The 27,745-nt window shown below is 37.6% G+C and overlaps 1 protein-coding gene across 1 annotated transcript in view; it reads right to left on the bottom strand.

Moving 5' to 3' along the window:
- Positions 1 to 16,447: 16,447 nt before the first annotated feature.
- The window catches only part of LOC121378577 (CMT1A duplicated region transcript 1 protein-like), a 28,311-nt gene continuing 17,013 nt past the window's right edge, over positions 16,448 to 27,745 (bottom strand). The window contains exons 6-10 of the mRNA XM_041506825.1: positions 26,251 to 26,372; positions 24,982 to 25,130; positions 23,868 to 24,010; positions 22,882 to 23,040; positions 16,448 to 21,514 (exon numbers count right to left, since the gene is read on the bottom strand). Coding sequence (XP_041362759.1) covers positions 19,885 to 21,514; positions 22,882 to 23,040; positions 23,868 to 24,010; positions 24,982 to 25,130; positions 26,251 to 26,372 — 2,203 coding nt within the window. The 3' untranslated portion in view covers positions 16,448 to 19,884. The remainder of the gene's footprint in view (positions 21,515 to 22,881; positions 23,041 to 23,867; positions 24,011 to 24,981; positions 25,131 to 26,250; positions 26,373 to 27,745) is intronic.

Genomic DNA, 27,745 nt, shown 5'->3' on the forward strand with positions numbered 1-27,745 from the left:
TCGCATCCAATTGCAATGGGATATCATCATCAACGGCAGTGATTTCATGACCATCAACAAAAAAGAGTTTGATTTCAGAATTGACCAACACTTTGAAACGTTTACGAGCATCCGTTATGTCTTCACCATTGGCAACAAACCGATCTGTAGTGCGTTTCAAAGCACCCCCGATTCCGTCCGCAGCACCTTTGCCATGGCCAGCCTCCAAGGAGTTCCAGGCACCAGCCACAAAGCTAAGGTCTCACTACACAGATGTCATCTGCCATTGAAACCCATGTTAAACTGCCCAACTTCAAGCGAAGATTGCCCATAGAACGGGTTCTCGTTGGCACTAACAACATACACCATTGCAAACATACATTATATAAGCATTTATTTTCACTCCAAAATTGAGAACATTTCCGTCTCAGTTTTTTTCTATATAACCGCATCTGGCTGTAGAACCGGTCCGAACAGGTGGTTCATTAACCGATTCACTCCGGCTGTCACTTGCGCTATATACCCATGTCCCAAAAGGTCGATGCACAATATTACAAAATAATTCTTCACCATTTCCTAGAAGTGAATATGTGAACCATAACATGTGTCCCAATTAGGAACTATAGATGAATGAACTGTCACCCGGAAGTGATCTGTGTAGTGAGACCTAAGATCGTACAGATAGGTTGATAGTAGATAGAAATTTGTTTTGCGCCGGTACTGGGTTGTCGGGCCACCACTGTAAAAGTGCAGGGTGTCTATGCCAGATCTTTCTGCTTTTATCCATTTAATAACAGAGGTTAGATAGGCCCAGATAGCTGCAGCGTCATGCCTACATGAATTGGACACTGTTGAGAATGACTTCAGAATTCCATCACTGCAGTAGGCAACACCATTATGTACTGTGACTTGTACTTTCGATGCCCAGAAGTACATCGACTGTACCTCCTTGTTTAGTTTACAGACATAGATGTGGTGTTGGCTGAACAGGTATTGCTATATCCTCGCTGTGGTCCGGGCTAACATGGTGGTGATAGTACTGCATCAACTTTTTTTTTCTCTCTGCTGTCTGTGATTTTGTCCACATTTTTCGCTTCAGTCTTTGTTCACGTGGCATCAAATCTTTAATTGTCTTCACTTTATTCTGTTTGTACTTTTGGTGTCTTTCAGGGTCTTTTCTATTATGTTCTCTCCACCTCCTCGACTTTTCCTTGCTGGTCATTGGCATGGCTGTTCTGAAACAGAAAAACCATTGAACTATAATATGTAGCTTGTTGAATTTTCATGATCAATAACATTGTGCAATATCCATTCAAAAATGTGAAGAAATATAAACAAGAACAACAAATAAGAATATATATTCTTCTAATAGATGCAATTTTGGCCTAAAAGACAAAATTATTTTGAACAACTGTAAAACACACCTCTATATTCAAAATTACGTTCATCAAAACAATATTGAAGGAAAAAAATACTAAGAGGCGTTTCCACACACCAAATACGGCCGTCCTTTGGATCTGCGACTGACTTACAGCTTGTAATGTTATAGTTGTATTTAATAGAAGTGAACATTATGCACTGGTGTGTCAACTCCACAACCTATATCAACTCCGCAACTAGGACATGGTTGCGGAGTTGATGGTCGCGGGGTTGACATTCCATTATGTAAATTACCCTATCCATACTTCGGTTTGGATGACATGGCTACCTCGAAATCTTCCGTATGCAGACATAAGATGTTATCATTTTATGTAGGCATTTCATACTTTTTGATTTTTTAATTAGCATAAAAGTAGGTTGTGGTGTGGACACACAATAAACATACGCACACAAAATGTTGAACTTACTCGATATGCTGGATTTGTTGATGAATACAAGCCGAAAATGTCTATGTGCGTTTTCATAAAAATGGCTTCCAGTAACTTTGTCACGTGTGATGATGGCTGTCACATGATCAGGGGAAATTATAGCTAAGAATAGTCAGTAAGTTGCGGAGTTGATCGCAAACATTTATTTTCCATTACATAAGTTTGGAGAAAAAAAAAATATATATATATTATAAGGCACAATCAAAAGGTACATTTGAACTTCAGGATATACTCCATAACACCAAGGCTCAATCACTGAAGAAAATGTTTTAATTACCTTTTTCTCATTTCATATCTTTTATGTCTGGTTCATTACAAGCACTTTTTTGTATTTTGGTTTTGGTAAACATTTCAAAACAAGCTAAAAAAAAAAAAACTTATCAAGAAATAACTATATATTTTGTATTACTAAGAGTCTGGTGTACAGGATGTATAATGTGGAGCAATGATATGTGTTAAACGGATGATGGCAAATATTGTATTTATGTATGTACAAGTACACTTATGAGTTGTAAAACTTAAAGGTAATTTAAAAACGTGTAACATGTACCTTTAAATTAAGTAGAGAGAGTGAAAGAAACTAACAATACCATACCATTTGACAGGATTGTTGTAAATGGTTACTAATACATGGTTTTACTAAATTACCCATGGGTACTCATCAAACTTAGAACGAGAGACAAACACAGAAAGAGGCACATACACACACACACAGAGAAAGAGACAGACAGACCGAGAAACAGAGACGCACAGAGAGAGACAATCACAGATAGAGGCACACACACACACAGAGAGACAGACAAAGACAAAAACAGAAAGGCACACACACACAGAGAGAGAGAGCGAGAGAGAGAGAGAGAGAGAGAGAGAGAGAGAGAGAGATACCATCACAGAGAGAGAAAGAGACAGAGAGAGAGATGCAAAGAGAGAGAGACGGACAGAGAGAGCTGATGACAAGTAACGCCTTTAAACAATAAAGAATAACAAGGTGTTTTTAAAAATATTTGTCCTTATTTGATATATATTTAAATGATACTATAATTCCTCCATTCCTACAAGAAACTTGAACGCTGAAATAACTGTAAACTGTAACGATGTTTCTTGTTATGATTATACACAGATAGCAAAATATACATGTCCTGAAGTTAGCAACAGATACATTTTTAATCAGAAAAATATGTTCCATTTATTGTACCTTAGATAATTTGAACCTAATATTGAGTAATCTCTTAAGATTTCAGAAGACACTTTATTTTCTTTCTCTTGAAATTAGTGGGTTTTTGGCCCTTTTTTTCTTTGTTTTTCCTTTTTCTTTTCTTGTTCGGTTTTCTTCTTCTTCTTTTTTTCTTCTTTTTTTTGTTTGTTTGTTTTTATTTAGTTTTTGTTTTGTTTTTTTGTCATAGGCTGACTGGACTAGATGTGAGTGTGGCTTACGATCTCCCAAATAAATTATCTAATTACATGTGATGAATCCACAAAAGCTAGCGAAACGTTTTTTTGCTTGTAATAATGACAGTTGTGAAAAGTCCCGTTAAGAAGTATTAAAAGTTTGTTTTGTTTAACGACATCACTAGAGCACATTGATTAATTAATCATCGGCTATTGGATGTCAAATATATGGTAATTCTGACTATTAAAAAGCTACTCAAGATCTACCATATGTATTGAGAATGACGGTGAATAGACCCACCATCTTCATTTACCACAGCCGTAGTATTTGATTTCCAGATTGAAATACAAGTTCCTTATTTCTTTGAGAGGTGCTTCCACACCTGCCCCGTCTCTCTCTCTCTCTCACTCTCTCTCTCTCTCTCTCTCTCTCTCTCTCTCTCTCTCTCTCTCTGTCTCTCTGTCTCTCTCTCTCTCTCTCTCTCTCTCTCTCTCTCTCTCTCTCTCTCTCTCTCTCTCTCTCTCTCTCTCTCTCTCTCTCTCTCTCTCTCTCTCTCTCTCTCTCTCTCTCTCTCTTCTCTCTCTCTCTCTCTCTCTCTCTCTCTCTCTCTCTCTCTCTTCTCTCTGTATTTCTCTCTGTCTTTCACTGTCTCTCTTTCTCTTTGGCTGCGCTAGTGCCTAATCACCCCACCTCGTACTTCATCGGTCCTGATAAAATAACAATTAAACAAACAATCGGTCAATCACTTACCTCTATTGTTACATCCACTCAACATTTACTGGAAATATTGGAACAGAACAGCACAGTAGGCCTAGTTAGATGTCAGCATTAGGTAATATTAGATCCATGCATAGATATTTTATATTTATATACATTTAAAATAAATATGATTATAAATGTCAAACAGTGATCTTTTCGCACATTATTAAACTATACTCAGACGAATGTGCGCTTTATCACTTTGACATCAATAAGTATACCGGTCTCGGTGGCGTCGTGGCAGGCCACCGGTCTACAGGCTGGTACGTACTGGTACCAGCTGGGTTCGGATCCCAGTCGAGGCATGGGATTTTTAATCCAGATACTGATTCCAAACCCTGAGTGAGTGCTCCGCAAGGCTCAATGGGTAGGTGTAAACCACTTGCACCGACCAGTGATCCATAACTGGTTCAACAAAGGCCATGGTTTGTGCTATCCTGCCTGTGGGAAGCACAAATAAAAGATCCCTTGCCGCTAATCGGAAGAGTAGCCCATGTAGTGGTGACAGCGGGTTTCCTCTCAAAATCTGTGTGGTCCTTAACCATATGTCTGACGCCATATAACCGTAAATAAAATGTGTTGAGTGCGTCGTTAAATAAAACACTTCTTTCTTTCTTTCAATAAGCATATTGAAAGCATTGTTGACGTCACGTCTAACAATAGTAACGGCTTCGGCAATTTTCGTAACGTAACGGAAAATGTCAAAATACCACTGAAATGCGCAAAATGTTGAAATACCACTGAAGGAAGGAAATGTTTTATTTAACGACGCACTAGATACATTTTATTTACGGTTATATGGCGTCGGACAAATGGTTAAGGACCACACAGATATAGAGAGAGGAAACCCGCTGTCGTCATTTCATGGGCTACTCTTTTCAATTAGCAGCAAGGAATCTTTTATATGCACCATCCCACAGACAAGATAGTACATACCACGGCCTTTGTTACATCAGTTGTGGAGCACTGGCTGGAACGAGAAATAGCTCAATGGGGCCACTGAAGAGGATCAATTCTAAATCGACCACACATCAAGTGAGCGCTTTACCACTGGGCTACGTCCCACCCCAAATACCACTGAAATGCCAGGGGCATAGAGACTGAGGGGGTTCAGGCCCCCCCCCCCCCCCCCCCCCCCCCCCCCCCCCCCGCTTAAGCAAATGGTCCGCCTTCAGAACTAAAACATACAGGTTTATACATATGGAGTTTCTGGTGGTGCAAAAACAAAATAGAAAAGGTCCACTTGGTTCATATTCGAACCCCCCCCCCCCCCACCCCCCAGGTCCAGCTCACGCTACGCCCTGAATGCGCACCTCCCATTCCACCCGTTTCGTTTGTCAGACTTCGATATATAGCTGACACGCCCTCCCATTCCACCCGTTTCGTATGTCAGACCTCGATATATAGCTGTGTTCCCCTCCCATTCCACCCGTTTCGTTTGTCAGACCTCGATATATAGCTGACATGCCCTCCCATTCCACCCTTTTGTTTGTCAGACTTCGATATATAGCTGGCCTCCCCTCCCATTCCACCCGTTTCGTTTGTCAGACCTCGATATATAGCTGGCCTCCCCTCCCATTCCACCCGTTTCGTTTGTCAGACCTCTATATATAGCTGGCCTACCCTCCCATTCCACCCGTTTCGTTTGTCAGACCTCGATATATTGCTGGCCTACCCTCCCATTCCACCCGTTTGGTTTGTTAGACCTCGATATATAGCTGGCCTACCCTCCCATTCCACCCGTTTCGTTTGTCAGACCTCGATATATAGCTGGCGGGAATGGGAGGGGGTGTCAGCTATATATCGAGGTCTGACAAACGAAACGGGTGGAATGGGAGGGGGTGTCCGCTATATATCAAGGTCTGACACCCGGAATGAGATATGCCCAAGTCGTGGTTTTCACATTAACAAGATTTAATGTGTTTTGTTGTTGTTGTTTGTTTTTATTGTTTGGTTTTGGGGTTTTATAAATCTGAAAAGAAACAATTTTATTTACGTATTCAACTTACTTAGCTATCCATTGCTCCTAATTATATGTATGTCTTCCCAAAATTTAATTATAATTTTTTTTGAAAAGGAAACAAAAACGAAGTGAAATAATGGTCTGCTGTGGGTATAGCCAGTTTTGGTGATAATCAAGGTGAACCTTTTATCTACAGACGATAAACTAGACAGGGGTCTAATTTACAGATCTCTTAAACTCTCAAAGGGACAGACCCCAATTTTTAAACACTATCGACATATTTTTCACTACTGGAGCCGTTTTTAAATACATTTTATTATTTAGAATATTCATTTGCGTACACCTGAAGTGGTTCTGGCCATCCAGGTTTTTGTAATACCCCAAAATGCATTTTCCATAATTTTGAAAACATACGTTCGTCTGAGAAGTAATCGTTATCGGTACATGCTTGTTATTTTTAGATATTATTTTCCCCATTTAAACATCACAAACTAGCTTCTCTCTGTTACAATCTGATCCAAATTTGCTACAGGTTTGTAGACTTAACTAATAAACTTAAGTGTTCACATTCACAAGCTCAAACTTGGGTTTGCGCTTTTAAGCAACAACACATCATTTAACAAGTCGTTTTGCACTGAACTGCAAGATCATCGTAAAATTGTGACTTTGTGGAATTGGCCCACATTTGGTGCAAATGTCCAGTGTTCTACATTGTATACCTTTACCACTATTTAATTGTTAAAAATGGAATGTTTTTGTTTATTTATATTAATAGTAAACCAATAAATTATGTTTTCATGTGTTTTGTCTTATGCAAGTCAACAAAAACTCAAAGGCTTTTCACTTTTACGATTTATTCAGTTTTCAAATAATAATTTTAAAAATAAGTATCAAAGATGATGCTTCCATCCAATGGTTTTACTATATGTATTTTAAAAAACAAGAGGAAAAAATAAGTATCAAAATTAACACTCTTTCAACCCTTCAAAAAACACTAGAACATAGATAGCTCAATATAATGATGCTTCACCTTCAGTCATTCATAACAATAACACTACTAAACTGAGAGGTTGTAACCAGATTCGTCAATGGTAAGTTAATTAAAAGTGACATTGCTGTCAACTCATAGCATTCAATAACAACAACATTAGCCAGGGAATATATTGGCAATTTAAAAAAAATGTAGCCATTAACAATGTGATATTAATGTGTGCCTTTTGTATACAAGAACAATAAAAAAAAAAATAATAATAATAAAAATAAACCCAAACCCCCAAACAAACCCCCCCCTACCAACCCCCCCAAACCCCCCCCCCAAAAAAAAAAACCCATCAAAACACTGTTGTCTGTGAAATAGATATTTTTCTAAACATGGGATCTTTCAATAATAATAGGGCTTTTTTACAAACGTACTGTATATTACATACGTCAAAATAGTTTGCTTGTCATACATGTAGACCTTATAACATGGACATACACAAACAAATTAAGGGGAATAACCATGATATATCCAGATACACATTGTTATAAAAGTAGGAACAGATGCTAAATCAACAAACATGGCTAAAGAAATGTAAGTTAACAAGGTAAGACATAACATGCACTCCCAAGACCGTATTCATTAATAATATATTTTATAAAATTGAAAAACAGCACTGCAATTCCACACACTACATTAGTAAGCAAATTTACATAATAAAATAATTATTTGTAAAAACAAACGAGCACCATGGGGAAACATTTTGTTCATGGTCAAACTAGAGAAAAAACCCTCCAACAACCACCATGTAACAGTGATGTTCATAGTGATGGTGGCAGGATTAGCAAACTGCTTGTCAATAATGAATGTTATCACTGAAGGTGTAAATTATTTCACAATATACAATACTGAATATTATAATCTTATTTAAATTTTTACAAACAGTTTATTTATCAGTTGTTGCAGCAATTAGTGTTTCCATTTCACTCCACTGATGGTATTCTAAAACAATTCCTTGGATGCAGAACTATGTGATATATTGCTTCTACCATGTTCTTTTTATGCTGTCTTGGGCTAAATCAATTATTTCAATAATGTCCACAATATATACAGGATGTCAAAACAATGTGCAGAAAATACATTTGACCATTTTATGATGCACAAAATAAAGGAATTCTACATTTAAATATTTTGGTATTGGCACAAAAGAATTCAACAAATCAAATGAAGTTTAATTTTTTTTTAAATAAATATCTAAAATAAGACAAGAGTAAATACATCAAATGTCCTATAGAAAATAAAAACAAGTAACACTGGTGGGATTTAAACCTGTCGCACTGAGTTTAATAGTAATGGACGGTGCTTGGTCTTCACTTCTTGATCAATGAATGCTCAGTTACCAGTTATTATACTCAAGAGTGATGTTATTTTATATTCAGTAGAAAACCTACATAAATACACCTGGAAATTAATTAAGCATGATCTGAACTGTACTACAGGTAAAAAGGCACACAGAAGCAATTATCCATGTCAACATGGTTTAAAAATTATATTGAGAATTATAACATATTCTGTATTTACTGGGAATTTACTGATATGGCATGCATAAATTACTAATAACAAGCACATCAGTTTGATGTAATTAATTGCCACACATCTTCATACATGTTTATGGTTTGTGTCTTTTCCCCTAGAAAACATTAAATACTGATGTAATGGCAGTGTTACTTTCTGTCCATCTTTTTCAATATCCTCTAAATGCACAAAACATTAGAGTAGTTTAAATCCACAAACTGGTCACAAATATAGTACTTGCCATATGGTCAAAACCAGATGGTGTTTTAATTAATTTCCAGATGTGTATGTCATGGACGTAAAAACAAAACAGCTGTAATATTCAAATTTTCACAACAAAAAAATAAAACAAATAAACACAGCATTTCTACTATTGTTAGTTTAATCATTCACAGTGTTATACAATAAACATTGTATGGGCTGGAAAAGCTAGAGTTGGAAAGCTGATTATGATATCAGTGAAATAAATGTACGAATATTTAAGAAATGTGGACAATGTTGAGGTATTTCAAAGCAGGTCCATCGACTAGCAATTTAGACCCCAGGGCAGTAGTCCTGACAAGTTTATCCTTTCAGGGCCAGTGTAATACGATAACAGGCAGGCAGAAAGTGGGAGGAACATCATCAATGATTTGAGGTTATGCCAAATAAAACTGGAATATAAACTCACATCACTAACTTGGGTATATCGCCCATGGAGGTAATGATTTGAGGATATGTCAAATAAAACTGGAATATAAACTCACATCACTAACTTGGGTATATCGCCCATGGAGGTAATGATTTGAGGTTATGCCAAATAAAACTGGAATATAAACTCACATCACTAACTTGGGTATATCGCCCATGGAGGTAATGATTTGAGGTTATGTCAAATAAAACTGGAATATAAACTCACATCACTAACTTGGGTATATCGCCCATGGAGGTAATGATTTGAGGTTATGCCAAATAAAACTGGAATATAAACTCACATCACTAACTTGGGTATATCGCCCATGGAGGTAATGTATTGAGAATATGTCAAATAAAACTGGAATATAAACTCACATCACTAACTTGGGTATATCACCCATGGAGGTAATGACTTGAGGTTATGTCAAATAAAACTTGAATATAAACTGACATCATTAACTTGGGTATATCACCCATGGAGGTAATGACTTGAGGTTATGTCAAATAAAACTGGAATATAAACTCACATCACTAACTTGGGTATATCGCCCATGAAGGTAATGATTGGAGGATATGTCAATTGTTACATCCACTCAACATTTACTGGAAATATTGAAACAGAACAGCACAGTAGGCCTAGTTAGATGTCAGCATTAGGTAATATTAGATCCATGCATAGATATTTTATATTTATATACATTTAAAATAAATATGATTATAAATGTCAAACAGTGATCTTTTCGCACATTATTAAACTATACTCAGACGAATGTGCGCTTTATCACTTTGACATCAATAAGTATACCGGCCTCGGTGGCGTCGTGGCAGGCCATCGGTCTACAGGCTGGTACGTACTGGGTTCGGATCCCAGTCGAGGTATGGGATTTTTAATCCAGATACCGATTCCAAACCCTGAGTGAGTGCTCCGCAAGACTCAATGGGTAGGTGTAAACCACTTGCACCGACCGGTGATCCATAACTGGTTCAACAAAGGCCATGGTTTGTGCTATCCTGCCTGTGGGAAGCACAAATAAAAGATCCCTTGCCGCTAATCGGAAGAGTAGCCCATGTAGTGGTGACAGCGGGTTTCCTCTCAAAATCTGTGTGGTCCTTAACCATATGTCTGACGCCATATAACCGTAAATAAAATGTGTTGAGTGCGTCGTTAAATAAAACACTTCTTTCTTTCTTTCAATAAGCATATTAAAAGCATTGTTGACGTCACGTCTAACAATAGTAACGACTTCGGCAATTTTCGTAACGTAACGGAAAATGTCGAAATACCACTGAAATGCGCAAAATGTTGAAATACCACTGAAGGAAGGAAATGTTTTATTTAACGACGCACTCAATACATTTTATTTACGGTTATATGGCGTCGGACAAATGGTTAAGGACCACACAGATATAGAGAGAGGAAACCCGCTGTCGTCATTTCATGGGCTACTCTTTTCAATTAGCAGCCAGGGATCTTTTATGTGCACCATCCCACAGACAAGATAGTACATACCACGGCCTTTGTTACATCAGTTGTGGAGCACTGGCTGGAACGAGAAATAGCTCAATGGGGCCACTGACGAGGATCAATTCTAAATCGACCAGACATCAAGTGAGCGCTTTACCACTGGGCTACGTCCCACCCCAAATACCACTGAAATGCCAGGGGCATAGAGGCTGAGGGGGTCCCCCCCCCCCCCCCCCCCCGCTTAAGCAAATGCTCTGCTTTCAGAACTAAAACATACAGGTTTATACATATGGAGTTTCTGGTGGTGCAAAAACAAAATAGAAAAGGTCCACTTGGTTCATATTCGAACACCCCCCACCCCCCCAGGTCCAGCTCACGCTACGCCCTGAATGCACACCTCCCATTCCACCCGTTTCGTTTGTCAGACTTCGATATATAGCTGACACACCCTCCCATTCCAACCGTTTCGTTTGTCAGACCTCGATATATAGCTGGGTTCCCCTCCCATTCCATTCGTTTCGTTTGTCAGACCTCGATATATAGCTGACATGCCCTCCCATTCCACCCGTTTCGTTTGTCAGACCTCGATATATAGCTGGCCTACCCTCCCATTCCACCCGTTTCATTTGTCCGACCTCGATATATAGCTGGCCTACCCTCCCATTGCACCCGTTTCGTTTGTCAGACCTCGATATATAGCCAACACGTCCTCCCATTCCACCCGTTTCGTTTGTCAGACCTCGATATATAGCTGGCCTACCCTCCCATTCCACCCGTTTCGTTTGTCAGACCTCGATATATAGCTGGCCTACCCTCCCATTCCACCCGTTTCGTTTGTCAGACCTCGATATATAGCTGGCCTCCCCTCCCATTCCACCCGTTTCATTTGTCCGACCTCGATATATAGCTGGCCTACCCTCCCATTGCACCCGTTTCGTTTGTCAGACCTCGATATATAGCTGGCCTCCCCTTCCATTCCACCCGTTTCGTTTGTGAGACCTCGATATATAGCTGGCCTACCTTCCCATTCCACCAGTTTCGTTTGTCAGACCTTCGATATATAGCTGGCCTACCCTCCCATTGCACCCGTTTCGTTTGTCAGACCTCGATATATAGCTGGCCTACCCTCCCATTCCACCCGTTTTGTTTGTCAGACCTCGATATATTGCTGGCCTACCCTCCCATTCCACCCGTTTCGTTTGTCAGACCTCGATATATTGCTGGCCTACCCTCCCATTCCACCCGTTTCGTTTGTTAGACCTCGATATATAGCTGGCCTACCCTCCCATTCCACCCGTTTCGTTTGTCAGACCTCGATATATAGCTGGCGGGAATGGGAGGGGGAGTCAGCTATATATCGAGGTCTGACAAACGAAACGGGTGGAATGGGAGGAGGTGTCCGCTATATATAAAGGTCTGACACCCGGAATGAGATATGCCCAAGTCGTGGTTTTCACATTAACAAGATTTAATGTGTTTTGTTGTTGTTGTTTGTTTTTATTGTTTGGTTTTGGGGTTTTATAAATCTGAAAAGAAACAAATTTATTTACGTATTCAACTTACTTAGCTATCCATTGCTCCTAATTATATGTATGTCTTCCCAAAATTTAATTATATTTTTTTTTGAAAAGGAAACAAAAACGAAGTGAAATAATGGTCTGCTGTAGGTATAGCCAGTTTTGGTGATAATCAAGGTGAACCTTTTATCTACAGACGATAAACTAGACAGGGGTCTAATTTACAGATCTCTTAAACTCTCAAAGGGACAGACCCCAATTTTTAAACACTATCGACATATTTTTCACTACTGGAGCCGTTTTTAAATACATTTTATTATTTAGAATATTCATTTGCGTACACCTGAAGTGGTTCTGGTCATCCAGGTTTTTGTAATACCCCAAAATGCATTTTCCATAATTCTAAAAACATACGTTCGTCTGAGAAGTAATCGTTATCGGTACATGCTTGTTATTTTTAGATATTATTTTCCCCATTTAAACATCACAAACTAGCTTCTCTCTGTTACAATCTGATCCAAATGTGCTACAGGTTTGTAGACTTAACTAATAAACTTAAGTGTTCACATTCACAAGCTCAAACTTGGGTTTGCGCTTTTAAGCAACAACACATCATTTAACAAGTCGTTTTGCACTGAACTGCAAGATCATCGTAAAATTGTGACTTTGTGGAATTGGCCCACATTTGGTGCAAATGTCCAGTGTTCTACATTGTATACCTTTACCACTATTTAATTGTTAAAAATGGAATGTTTTTGTTTATTTATATTAATAGTAAACCAATAAATTATGTTTTCATGTGTTTTGTCTTATGCAAGTCAACAAAAACTCAAAGGCTTTTCACTTTTACGATTTATTCAGTTTTCAAATAATAATTTTAAAAATAAGTATCAAAGATGATGCTTCCATCCAATGGTTTTACTATATGTATTTTAAAAAACAAGAGGAAAAAATAAGTATCAAAATTAACACTCTTTCAACCCTTCAAAAAACACTAGAACATAGATAGCTCAATATAATGATGCTTCACCTTCAGTCATTCATAACAATAACACTACTAAACTGAGAGGTTGTAACCAGATTCGTCAATGGTAAGTTAATTAAAAGTGACATTGCTGTCAACTCATAGCATTCAATAACAACAACATTAGCCAGGGAATATATTGGCAATTTAAAAAAATGTAGCCATTAACAATGTAATATTAATGTGTGCCTTTTGTATACAAGAACAATCGACCCACAACCCACCTCACCCCTTGATACTCTTTGTTTTCTCAACCTCCTTTTATCATTATTTTCCTAAATGGGGAAGAAAGGAATATTCCTATATATATACAGTCCAAACAGGCATTTGTGTAATTTGATTTCTGTCTAGACCGGCATGATCTCAAAGTCCGGTTCAGTGACAAATGCTTTGGATTAAGTAACTCTCACCCCCCCCCCCCCCCCAAAAAAAATAATAAAAATAAACCCAAACCCCCAAACAAACCCCCCCTACCCCACCCCACCAACCCCCCCCCCCAAAAAAAAAAAACCCATCAAAGCACTCTTGTCTGTGAAATAGATATTTTTCTAAACATGGGATCTTTCAATAATAATAATAGGGCTTTTTTACAAACGTACTGTATATTACATACGTCAAAATAGTTTGCTTGTCATACATGTAGACCTTATAACATGGACATACACAAACAAATTAAGGGGAATAACCATGACATATCCAGATACACATTGTTATAAAAGTAGGAACAGATGCTAAATCAACAAACATGGCTAAAGAAATGTAAGTTAACAAGGTAAGACATAACATGCACTCCCAAGACCGTATTCATTAATGATATATTTTATAAAATTGAAAAACAGCACTGCAATTCCACACACTACATTAGTAAGCAAATTTACATAATAAAATAATTATTTGTAAAAACAAACAAGCACCATGGGGAAACATTTTTTTCATGGTCAAACTAGAGAAAAACCCTCCAACAACCACCATGTAACAATGATATTCATAGTGATGGTGGCGGGATTAGCAAACTGCTTGTCAATAATGAATGTTATCACTGAAGGTGTAAATTATTTCACAATATACAATACTGAATATTATAATCTTATTTAAATTTTTACAAACAGTTTATTTATCAGTTGTTGCAGCAATTAGTGTTTCCATTTCACTCCACTGATGGTATTCTAAAACAATTCCTTGGATGCAGAACTATGTGATATATTGCTTCTACCATGTTCTTTTTATGCTGTCTTGGGCTAAATCAATTATTTCAATAATGTCCACAATATATACAGGATGTCAAAACAATGTGCAGAAAATACATTTGACCATTTTATGATGCACAAATAAAGGAATTCTACATTTAAATATTTTGGTATTGGCACAAAAGAATTCAACAAATCAAATGAAGTTTAAATTTTTTTTAAATAAATATCTAAAATAAGACTAAAGAGTAAATATATCAAATGTCCTATAGAAAATAAAAACAAGTAACACTGGTGGGATTCAAACCTGTTGCACTGAGTTTAATAGTAATGGACGGTGCTTGGTCTTCACTTCTTGATCAATGAATGCTCAGTTACCAGTTATTATACTCAAGAGTGATGTTATTTTATATTCAGTAGAAAACCTACATAAATACACCTGGAAATTAATTAAGCATGATCTGAACTGTACTGCAGGTAAAAAGGCACATAGAAGCAATTATCCATGTCAACATGGTTTAAAAATTATATTGAGAGTTATAACATATTCTGTATTTACTGGGAATTTACTGATATGGCATGCATAAATTACTAATAAGAAGCACATCAGTTTGATGTAATTAATTGCCACACATCTTCATACATGTTTATGGTTTGTGTCTTTTCCCCTAGAAAACATTAAATACTGATGTAATGGCAGTGTTACTTTCTGTCCATCTTTTTCAATATCCGCTAAATGCACAAAACATTAGAGTAGTTTAAATCCACAAACTGGTCACAAATATAGTACATGCCATATGGTCAAAACCAGATGGTGTTTTAATTAATTTCCAGATGTGCATGTCATGGACGTAGAAACAAAACAGCTGTAATATTCAAATTTTCACAACAAAAAAATAAAACAAATAAACACAGCATTTCTACTATTATTAGTTTAATCATTCACAGTGTTATACAATAAACATTGTATGGGCTGGAAAAGCTAGAGTTGGAAAGCTGATTATGATATCAGTGAAATAAATGTAGGAATATTTAAGAAATGTGGACAATGTTGAGGTATTTCAAAGCAGGTCCATCGACTAGCAATTTAGACCCCAGGGCAGTAGTCCTGATAAGCTTAACCTTTCAGGGTTAGTGTAATACGATAACAGGCAGGCAGAAAGGGGGAGGAACATCATCAATGATTTGAGGTTATGCCAAATAAAACTTGAATATTAACTCACATCACTAACTTGGGTATATCACCCATGGAGGTAATGATTGGAGGATATGTCAAATAAAACTTGAATATAAACTCACATCACTAACTTGGGTATATCGCCCATGGAGGTAATGATTTGAGGATATGCCAAATAAAACTTGAATATAAACTCACATCACTAACTTGGGTATATCGCCCATGGAGGTAATGATTTGAGGTTATGCCAAATAAAACTGGAATATTAACTCACGTCACTAACTTGGGTATATCGCCCATGGAGGTAATGATTTGAGGTTATGTCAAATAAAACTTGAATATAAACTCACATCACTAACTTGGGTATATCGCCCATGGAGGTAATGATTGGAGGATATGTCAAATAAAACTTGAATATAAACTCACATCACTAACTTGGGTATATCGCCCATGGAGGTAATGATTGGAGGATATGTCAAATAAAACTTGAATATAAACTCACATCACTAACTTGGGTATATCGCCCATGGAGGTAATGATTGGAGGATATGTCAAATAAAACTTGAATATAAACTCACATCACTAACTTGGGTATATCGCCCATGGAGGTAATGATTGGAGGATATGTCAAATAAAACTTGAATATAAACTCACATCACTAACTTGGGTATATCGCCCATGGAGGTAATGATTGGAGGATATGTCAAATAAAACTTGAATATAAACTCACATCACTAACTTGGGTATATCGCCCATGGAGGTAATGATTTGAGGTTATGCCAAATAAAACTGGAATATTAACTCACGTCACTAACTTGGGTATATCGCCCATGGAGGTAATGATTTGAGGTTATGTCAAATAAAACTTGAATATAAACTCACACACTAACTTGGGTATATCGCCCATGGAGGTAATGATTGGAGGATATGTCAAATAAAACTTGAATATAAACTCACATCACTAACTTGGGTATATCGCCCATGGAGGTAATGATTGGAGGATATGTCAAATAAAACTTGAATATAAACTCACATCACTAACTTGGGTATATCGCCCATGGAGGTAATGATTGGAGGATATGTCAAATAAAACTTGAATATAAACTCACATCACTAACTTGGGTATATCGCCCATGGAGGTAATGATTGGAGGATATGTCAAATAAAACTTGAATATAAACTCACATCACTAACTTGGGTATATCGCCCATGGAGGTAATGATTGGAGGATATGTCAAATAAAACTTGAATATAAACTCACATCACTAACTTGGGTATATCGCCCATGGAGGTAATGATTGGAGGATATGTCAAATAAAACTTGAATATAAACTCACATCACTAACTTGGGTATATCGCCCATGGAGGTAATGATTGGAGGATATGTCAAATAAAACTTGAATATAAACTCACATCACTAACTTGGGTATATCGCCCATGGAGGTAATGATTGGAGGATATGTCAAATAAAACTGGAATATAAACTCACATCACTAACTTGGGTATATCGCCCATGGAGGTAATGATTGGAGGATATGTCAAATAAAACTTGAATATAAACTCACATCACTAACTTGGGTATATCGCCCATGGAGGTAATGATTGGAGGATATGTCAAATAAAACTGGAATATAAACTCACATCACTAACTTGGGTATATCGCCCATGGAGGTAATGATTGGAGGATATGTCAAATAAAACTGGAATATAAACTCACATCACTAACTTGGGTATATCGCCCATGGAGGTAATGATTTGAGGTTATGCCAAATAAAACTGGAATATTAACTCACATCACTAACTTGGGTATATCGCCCATGGAGGTAATGATTTGTGCCCCTACTGTGTTAACAGTTTATGATTCAGATAAATGTAAGTGACTTCTCGATGCAGTTTAGTTAATAAAACATTGTAACATTCTTTTAATTAACATATCATATATGTACAAATGTCTGTGAAAATTTAATATAAAATATAAAAATTCTTTTTAAAAATACATAGTCCTATAAATAAAAGTATAAAAAATTGTCTATAAAGTTTATAGTACAAACATTAAAGTCAAAAGACAAGTGGCAAGAAAAAATGGATTAATTCTGCCAATAATTAACAAGTACACACTTGTATTATTTTACAACATAAAACACAGGTACAAAGATTTGATGACACATTTAATGCAGAGACGTTAAAAGGCTTTTATTGCAACAATAATGTCAAGGTAAATGTTTGGTTTTTTATCCTGTTACCACAAATCTGGATGTTTGAACTTAGGAGTTTAATTTTCAACTTAATAAAAACTGCAATGCATGCAGTTGAAGACCAGACTAAATTTGAGTTAAATTTAAGTTATAAGGGTGGATGTAGTTTGTGGTAAAGCACTCACTGAGGTGAAATGGATCAATAAGCTTCAATCCACAATGGTCAACCCAGTCGGTTTCTTTCTACATTCCATCCAAAAGCATTCCACTCTCTTGACTAAAGTCACAACTACCACATGGTAGACACTGAATAGCTTTAGTTTGAAATGTAATGAGGTGTTGTTAAATGTTGTTTCCTAAATGTTAAAGACAATATGTGCTGTAGTGTACATTTTGTTGCTATCCACAGGCATAGATGTACATCTTGTTTTGAGCTTACAGCTTATTTAAAAATCATTGAAACTGAAACGAGCACCTAGTCAACACAACTTAATTTCAGCCTCATGCTTTTCATTCAAAAGGTTAAGAAAAATAAAATAGATGATGAGACATATAGATAATGATTTTGATATGTACAAAATTTTAACTGTAGGAAATTTGGCACAATCAGTTTTAACTGTATCATGCTCAGCAGAAAGTTTACTGTTCATAATTTAGAAATGGTACATACAATATTTAATAATGATGAATACTGTACACTTCCAGTGTGTAATATGAAACCACACTGTACAAAATGTCTACATAAAGTTTATATGTAGCTACAAAAAAGAAAAAGAAATACAAATTAAAAAAAACTAAACATTGGTTGTTATATGTACATGTATATTCAGACCTAGAGTACAGACTGGTACACACATAGGTGACGGACCACAGCAACAGGCCACACAACAGGAATCGTGACACGCCACACAACAGGAATCGTGACATGCCACAGCAACAGGCCACACAACAGGAATTGTGGCACGCCACAGCAACAGGAATCATGACACGCCACAGTAACAGGAATCGTGACACGCCACAGCAACAGGCCACACAACAGAAATTTCCATGTCAGTGTTGCTGTGGCTTGCTACAGTTCTGGGCCCAATTGCACAAAACATCGTAAGCCTTGTTTTGCACGTAAACGTAACTACGACTAAAGCACAATTCTTATTACTATTATAGTACAACAAATATATCAGAAATACACATATTTCATTTTCTTTTGTCCTTAAAATGCTCTATTTTCCTTAATGATGTAATTTTCTTCGTGAAATAGACACCAAGCACTTGTAAATGTATGCTAAGTATAACTGCTAGTCGCAGACATAAACTTATGATGTTTTTGTGAAATTGCCCCCTGTTGCACATGCATTTAACAGCCCTTCACAATGCAATGTTCTGACTGGCAGCGGACAGCACTCTGTGTTACACAAAATTGGATTAATTTTATTTTGTCTCACACACATTGCCTGTGGCCATGACACAACCATGCAATGTTTTGTGAGCCAAATTTGGTTTCACTAATGGGGCCATACCAAAGTATCTTGTTGCTTTGTTGTTTGGCCTGTCACTATGGCATCACCTATGCATGCACCAGCCTCAAGTTTAATCCATAAAAGAATGTCAAATTGACGGCTAAGTGGTAAAAATTCATAGCAAACTGTCAAATCTTTAGGTGACTGTCAAATGAATAACTATTAAAAGAATAGTCATCTGTCAAAAGTATGGTTTACTGTAATTTATAGTCAACTCTAATTCATTACCCACTGTCAGAAGCCCTTGCAGTTAGTGTCAGCATTCAGCAATGCTGATGTAAAATTGAGTACCATCAGCATTTTACTGTTCAAATACAAACACCAAGGCAAAGTGTATTTTAGCTGTAGCGAGCTACTGGTGTCTTAGTATTAATTTTATCTGAGGCTCTTTTCTGAATTGCAAAAGCTGACCAAGAAAACACACAAATTGTTTATGACCATAAAAATTAAATATTAACTATAACTTATCATGTCATTGACTATTTATAAATGATTAACTGTAACATGTCATGTTTGGTCAGCATGTGTGATTATAAACTGTAACATCCAGTAACTTCTGTCATATCAGTGCTGTATTTGTCAGTATGTAGAGTGTACTTTATTAGCTGCTTCCATCAACTAGACATTTTTGTCGTGGCCAGCCAGGCCGCTCTTTTCTTCTTCTCTGTAATTTCCTCCTCTCTCTGCCGCTGCTCCTGGTGGGATCTCTCGATGTTGGCAATGTACTCCTGCTCTTGTTTATGTGTGCGCAGTTCAAACTTGATGTGACTCCGCATGGGGTCATTAAACGGACTGACCTTACCTAGTATGGGGATGCCCGACCCACGTGGGATGAGCTGCTCACGATTTTGCTGCCTTTCTTTCAACTCCTTGATTTTATCCTTGACCTCCTGCGAGTACATCAACATCGGAACCGGGCTGTGGATTTGAGCTGACGACAACAAATCCACCGTCTTGGGCCTTGGAACATATCCGCCTGGAAGATATGATGCAATGTTGGGTGGTAGGGACTCCACGGTGCCAGGACGTGTTTTCGCTGGTGCTGTGAATGGACGAGTATTTTTCGCATTCGGCGGGAACAAAGATGGCTTGTCCGTCTTCTGCATCACTGCTGCCGAGATGGGTCGTATAACACGGCCTCGGGGTAATGTAGACTTGATGCGTTTCGGATGAAGACTTCTATGTGCAGCAGGTTTAACAGGAGTAGAGATGTACTTCGTTTGATAGACTTCTTTGTCTGGTAACACCAGAGTCTTGGGTTGTTCTTTTATACGCAGTGACTTGACGGAGCGAAGATCAGAAAACTCCGACACGGTTTCTCCATTCTCTGTTAGAAACTGTTCCAGATGCAATTCCTCCACAGGGACCTTTGTCCTGGGATCTATTCTACTGGGAGAGGATGATGGCCGAACCTGCTCACCCTTGGGGTGCGGTGCTTTCAGATTATAGTCATGCATATTGTCGTTAGTGTTGGAACTAGTTTCTGAGGGCTTCATGGAATTCTGTATTGCATTCACGGTTAGGTAGATGAAGTTGGGTGGAATAATACTTTCGGTTTTCATTCGGATCTGAGACCGCAGTAGTGCCTTCATTTCCGACAGTGACACGTCCTTGGAGACGGGAATGAGCGGTTTCTCGAACGCCCACGACACCCGACGGTGGACAACGGGTGGTTCTTTAGGCATCTCATCCTCCTCGTCCATCTCCTGGTCCGCTATCTTCACGCTCACTTGTGTTTTCTGAGACTTCGCGGTCGGTGGTCTCGACTTTGACGTACCTGGTGGCGAGGGTGGTGCTTTGCGGAACACAGTGCTTGGGGCCGACGAAACCTGTCGAACACTCAGATCTCGATGTTTTCTTGATGGTGAATATCCAGCAGGAGACATCGGCAAACTGAGACACGACCCGCCACGATGGGTTTGGATCGATCTGGCACTGCTCAGGTAACGCTCGCTCAGCGTCTTCGCACTGTGTGAAAGCTGTGGTGCCCGGAACTCTGACTGAAGGATGGGCGTAGGGGCGTGTTGTTCTTTCAGTTTGTGACAGATGATCTTCTTGTTACTTGCCCCGGCTAGTTTCATCCTCTGTGCGCGGATGTACGGATACGGCTGTTGTCTGACGGGCGCATCAGAATACGACCCGTACTGCACCAGCGACGGCACCTTGTCGGTCTCCAGGGTGTAGTCCCACTCAATGTGCTCAAAGTTGAGCACCAGCAGGTTGTTATGAGTGTTGAGAGTAATCCTGAAAATACAGACAGTCTCTGATTTTAGAAACATTTAAAATATACTATTAAACTGTCAAAGACAAGAATGAAAACAAGCATTATGAGAGAACTGCTAAAGAACATGTGTCCCCTACTGGGCCCTATTAACTTTCATAGCCCCTAAGTTCAAGTGCCATAACTCTTTCAAAACTGGGTAAATCCCAATGAAAATTAAACTTGATCTGTAACTAAAGCTACACAAAATATTTCAGCTGAATATCTTGAGGCACTGTGAAAAAAAGGTCTACAAGACTATATGTGTGACAGACAGACAAACAGACAGACAAACAGACAGACAGACAAACAGATATAAGATCTATAGTCTCCTCCAGATGGACCAGTAAAAATTCTATTTACATGTAGTACAACTGTTTAATGAAAATCTGTACGTTAAAATTATAGCCCAAACTTGAAAAACAGAATGAAAGGTTATTTTAGAATAGTACAGGACTATTGAGGTATGAACTGTAATTATACCAAGTAGAAAGAGAGGTTATTTTAGAATAGTACAGGACTATTGAGGTATGAACTGTAATTATACCAAGTAGAAAGAGAGGTAAGTTTAGAATAGTACAGGACTATTGAGGTATGAACTGTAATTATACCAAGTAGAAAGAGAGGTAAGTTTAGAATAGTACAGGACTATTGAGGTATGAACTGTAATTATACCAAGTAGAAAGAGAGGTTATTTTAGAATAGCACAGGACTATTGAGCTATGAACTGTAATTATACCAAGTAGAAAGAGAGGTAAGTTTAGAATAGCACAGGACTATTGAGCTATGAACTGTAATTATACCAAGTAGAAAGAGAGGTAAGTTTAGAATAGCACAGGACTATTGAGGTATGAACTGTAATTATACCAAGTAGAAAGAGAGGTTATTTTAGAATAGCACAGGACTATTGAGGTATGAACTGTAATTATACCAAGTAGAAAGAGAGGTTATTTTAGAATAGTACAGGACTATTGAGGTATGAACTGTAATTATACCAAGTAGAAAGAGAGGTAAGTTTACAATAGTACAGGACTATTGAGGTATGAACTGTAATTATACCAAGTAGAAAGAGAGGTTATTTTAGAATAGTACAGGACTATTGAGGTATGAACTGTAATTATACCAAGTAGAAAGAGAGCTAAGTTTAAGATATTTTTAAAACAATCAAAATATATTTCTATATACCACATGACTGCATGTGCTACATATTTTTTTTTTTAAAGATATAAAAGGTTTATATACAATCCATATTCTGAATGAAGGAAAATTTAACAGTATATTTCAGAATTTCAGAATGACAACAATTTTGAAAGATAAATTATGACAAGCAATAAGTAAAATTAAACTGTACCTGTTACCGTTACAAATAATGGCCTCGATAGGATCGCTGCGACTGTTCCCGCGCATGATGCGGCAGCACTGTCCTGTGATTATATTCCAGATACGCAGACGACCATCGGCTGACCCTGTTATCACCCGCAGATACATGAATTCCAAGCACAAAACCTCCCTGGTACAAATAATAATAGTAATAATTATTAATGACAGAAATGAAAAAACCAAAAACCTCGGTCAACGTTTTGTAATGTAGCTCATGCATTTGATATTAAACACCACAAGTGAGTATCTTTACCTACTTTCACTTGCAAGTAAAGGTAAACATGTGAGCTTCAGGAAACAACATTCGGAAACTGAAACATATATCTACACTACTAAAGAAACATCATTTCTATCAAATGTAGTCGTTTCCAGTATCTACCACTTGAGGGATAAATTTTAACAATATGATTGCATGTGATTTCAATAAAACGAGAGGACCACAATCGACTTTCGTGTAAAATGTTTACTGTAGTTATTCCTTGCATACATAAAGAAAACTGATATGGAATAGATATTAAATGCAAAATTGTCAAAATTGTAGGGTCTATCATGATAAACACAACAGTAGATGCATCATCTTAATAAGTGAAATCTTTGCTCAATTTATACTAAATCTAACCAATAGTGTAATTGAATGGTGATCTGTTGGTAAAAACAAATTAACAGTACATCAATTAAGTTTGTGACTAATTGTTACACATTATTATTATAGGCGTGTTGATTTAACACTTTTTAATACATTTTATTGATTTAACAAAAATAATGACATGCATATGTACATAATTTTTTATGGATCTGGGTCCCATTTTACGAAGTGATCTAGGTGTTAAAATGATGTTTTAGTTGCTAAGTTGTACCAATGAACTTAGTGACTTACAGTGACTTTAGCGCTAACATCACTTCAACAAACGATCAACTAGATTATAAATGCAATACTACACAATACCACATGCTTACTTCGGGTGTCTGAGTGCTGTGAGACATCGAGAGTGCTTGCCAATCGTGCTCCATGCAAGTGCATACCCATCTCTGCTCCCCGTGATAATGTGCCACCGGTCAAACTTAATGGCAGTCACCGGGCCCTTGTGACCTTTTAATGTCTATAGGCAAAACACATCATGCAGTGAAAATACAATACAACAACAAGATAGAATCATGCAGCATTAAATTAAAACAACCTCGAGTCTGTGTCCAGATTAATGTAGCCCGCCCTGCTACAGTTTTAAAAACCTTTTACGTAGCTACTTATTTTGAATACATGATGAGGCCGACTCTCCTGTGTTACATGTGTACCCAGCCTATAGGTACGGTTGTACTCTTTGTTTTGTTATAAACATCTGCATATTACTTATACATGGGAAGGGTTTTGTACGCTGACCAATTTGCTTTAAGTGTAATATATGATAAGTCAGTAATTTATGCACTGAAATTTACAAATTACATGTTTCCATGTATACCTTTTCTAAATTGAAAATGAAATGTTTGCTTTTCTTGTACAATAATCTGTATATAAAAGGATTTACATTATCAACAAACCTTCCAATAATTATTTTTACAGCTTATCTTTGTGAAGGTCAAGGTTAAACAAAGTATTGAGACGATCAATTTTGCTTGTCAATAAGGGAAATGTAAGTTACAGTAACTCAGTTTACAACGAGTCAAGAAAACAACACCCTAACAATTATTAAATATTATTCCATAGTAAATGCTTTCTAAATACATGTCCACTTAACAAATTATCAACATTTTAACACATATTATGATCCAAAAATAGATTAATAAAGTTTTTATCAAAATGTATACAGTATACAAAGTTATTGCTCAGCATTTCAACAGAAATTAAGGTCAGACAATATGTCTAAGAGCCGTTTCCCATGTGTAATAAATGATGAGCAGTTACCACCAACCATACCACTCATATGGAAGCACTATTACTGATAACCATGGAATCGATTGTTTAATACATCCGTTTTCCATGTTCTGTATCTAGTGTGTAGCGCCCCAGAGACTGTGGACATGGAAACTGAGCCTCAGACTGAGTGATTTGATAGATGTTGCTGTGAGTGCTCACCTTAACAAGCTCTCCCGATGTGAGGTTCCACACCTTGACACTCCCGCCCTCGCAGCCCGAGATACACAGATCCTTGGATAGGGCAACGGCCATCACCGGGAACTTGTGGCGGAACGTGCGACTACACTTGCCAGTCTGCATGTCCCAGACTGAAACACAAAGAGAATACTATTGTTAACACTATAATACTATGTCCTGGGCCCCATTCCACAAAGCGATCTTAGCCCTTAAGTGCATAGGGTAGCTATGTGCCTACGGTAATCTTAGGGCTAAGATCAACTTAAGTGCATAGGGTAGCTATGTGCCTACGGTAATCTTAGGGCTAAGATCAACTTACGTGCATAGGGTAGCTACGTGCCTAAGGTAATCTTAGGGCTAAGATCAACTTAAGTGCATAGGGTAGCTACGTGCCTAAGGTAATCTTAGGGCTAAGATCAACTTAAGTGCATAGGGTAGCTACGCGCTTACGGTAATCTTAGGGCTAAGATCAACTTAAGTGCATAGGGTAGCTATGTGCCTACGGTAATCTTAGGGCTAAGATCAACTTACGTGCATAGGGTAGCTACGTGCCTAAGGTAATCTTAGGGCTAAGATCAACTTAAGTGCATAGGGTAGCTACGCGCTTACGGTAATCTTAGGGCTAAGATCAACTTAAGTGCATAGGGTAGCTACGCGCTTACGGTAATCTTAGGGCTAAGATCAACTTAAGTGCATAGGGTAGCTACGTGCCTAAGGTAATCTTAGGGCTAAGATCAACTTAAGTGCATAGGGTAGCTACGTGCCTAAGGTAATCTTAGGGCTAAGATCAACTTAAGTGCATAGGGTAGCTACGCGCTTACGGTAATCTTAGGGCTAAGATCAACTTAAGTGCATAGGGTAGCTACGCGCCTAAGGTAATCTTAGGGCTAAGATCGCTTCGTGGAACGGGGCCTTGGTCAATAACATTCTATAAATTATCTCAAACTAAAACAGTAAAATTCTGTATACCTTAGTAATGCAGCTCAACTTAAAATTAAACATAAAACATTGATCACTGTCAAGGAAGGAAATGTTTTATTTAACGACGCACTCAACACATTTTATTTATGGTTATATGGTGTCAGAAATATGGTTAAGGACCACACACTTCATGGGCTACTCTTTCCGATTAGCAGCAAGGGATCTTTTCAATTCACCATCCCACAGACAGGGTAGTACATACCACAGCCTTCGATATGCCAGTCATGGTGCACTGGCTGGAACGAGAAATAGCCCAATGTTCTTTCTTACTTTTACAAGATTTGTCTTTAGAGCCCGACGCGACCACGTCTCCATGCAGCACCACAGTAACCACAGTATCTCGGTGTCCTCGGAAAATCTTCAAACAATGACCCGTTTCTATAGACCATCCTCTGTCAAAAACAAACATCATAATCTTGACTTAAACTGACAGTACATTCTTATCCCTCCACCCATAAGAGCTTTAAATCAGCAAAAATAACATAGTTCCCTTTTCACTACTGCTAGCTGTTTAAATTAGTTTCTGTCCTTGATTTGCATGTGCACGAAGCGGCCTGAAAATCCACTAAATTACTTCCGGTGCATTTACACTCCAGTTGCTTGCAACAAAGGCCCTTTGTTACTACTAAATCATGGAGTAGTCGTCGACTTATTCTTTTATTGTTTGATGTTAGTTAATAAAGTTTTCTATTTCTATTATTTTTTGTCACATTGTGTGCAATATTCTTCTTTTACAGAAAAGAAAATCAGGGTTTCTGCCAGAGAGTAAAATAGGTATGGCGCCATACCCAAATGTTTTAGCACATTTCTTTTTTTTTAAGTTAACCTTTTGACAAAATTAATTACTCTTATCATTACTGTATGATTTTCTTAACCCTAACCCTAATCTTAACCCATTTTCGTTCTGGGGGAGGCCCTTTACACCCTCTGTTGACTGTGGTTACATTCAATTTCATAGCACCATAACCAAAAATTTCTTTCTGGCAGAAACACTGAAAACGTATAATATTTTTTGGTGCTCAACAGAAATACTTACGACCTCGTCTGGAGGAGACCAAGAAAAAGGGGCTCATTGATGACTGACTCGTTAAAATAGCATCTTAATACATTTTTGATATTTGTAATAAATATGCATGTGTTTGTGTATATATCACTGAGTACAAATGGAAGTGTACATTAATTTGACTAAATGACTAGCTGTAATTTTATGTACCGCTAGCTGCATTATTATCAGACAATGTGTAACGGACACAATTTCATATGTCATTTAATAGTTATGATCGACTATCCACCTGCAGTTAGTATCAGTATTAGAGAGCAATCAACATAAATACACATCACGCAGTCCAGTGTCATTGTCAGGCAATGTGTAATGGACACACTTTTACACGTATATGTACAATGCACTAATCACCTGCAAATAATATCTATCTAGTCAAAAAGCACCATAGTTGACAGGATGGATACTTGAAATAGTCTGCAATATAGGAACATGCTAATGATTTGAGAAATATCAAGTTTCATAGAACGATGAATATGCATCAAGGCTAGTTCGGACAGTCTGTCTTCTCACATGGTGTTTCGTAAATAGGTTTTGATACACCGTAGTCAAACGAAAAAACCCCAAAATAATACAAATGTGATTAATGTTTACCACTGTTATGGCACTTATTTGTCACTTTTCTTGATCCAGTAGCAGCAACAATGGTGTATATATGTTTATGTGTGTGTGTGTGTGTGTGTGTGTATGTATGTGCGTGTGTGT

The sequence above is a fragment of the Gigantopelta aegis genome, chromosome 8 (assembly GCF_016097555.1).
Source record: "Gigantopelta aegis isolate Gae_Host chromosome 8, Gae_host_genome, whole genome shotgun sequence".
NCBI lineage: Eukaryota > Metazoa > Mollusca > Gastropoda > Neomphalida > Peltospiridae > Gigantopelta > Gigantopelta aegis.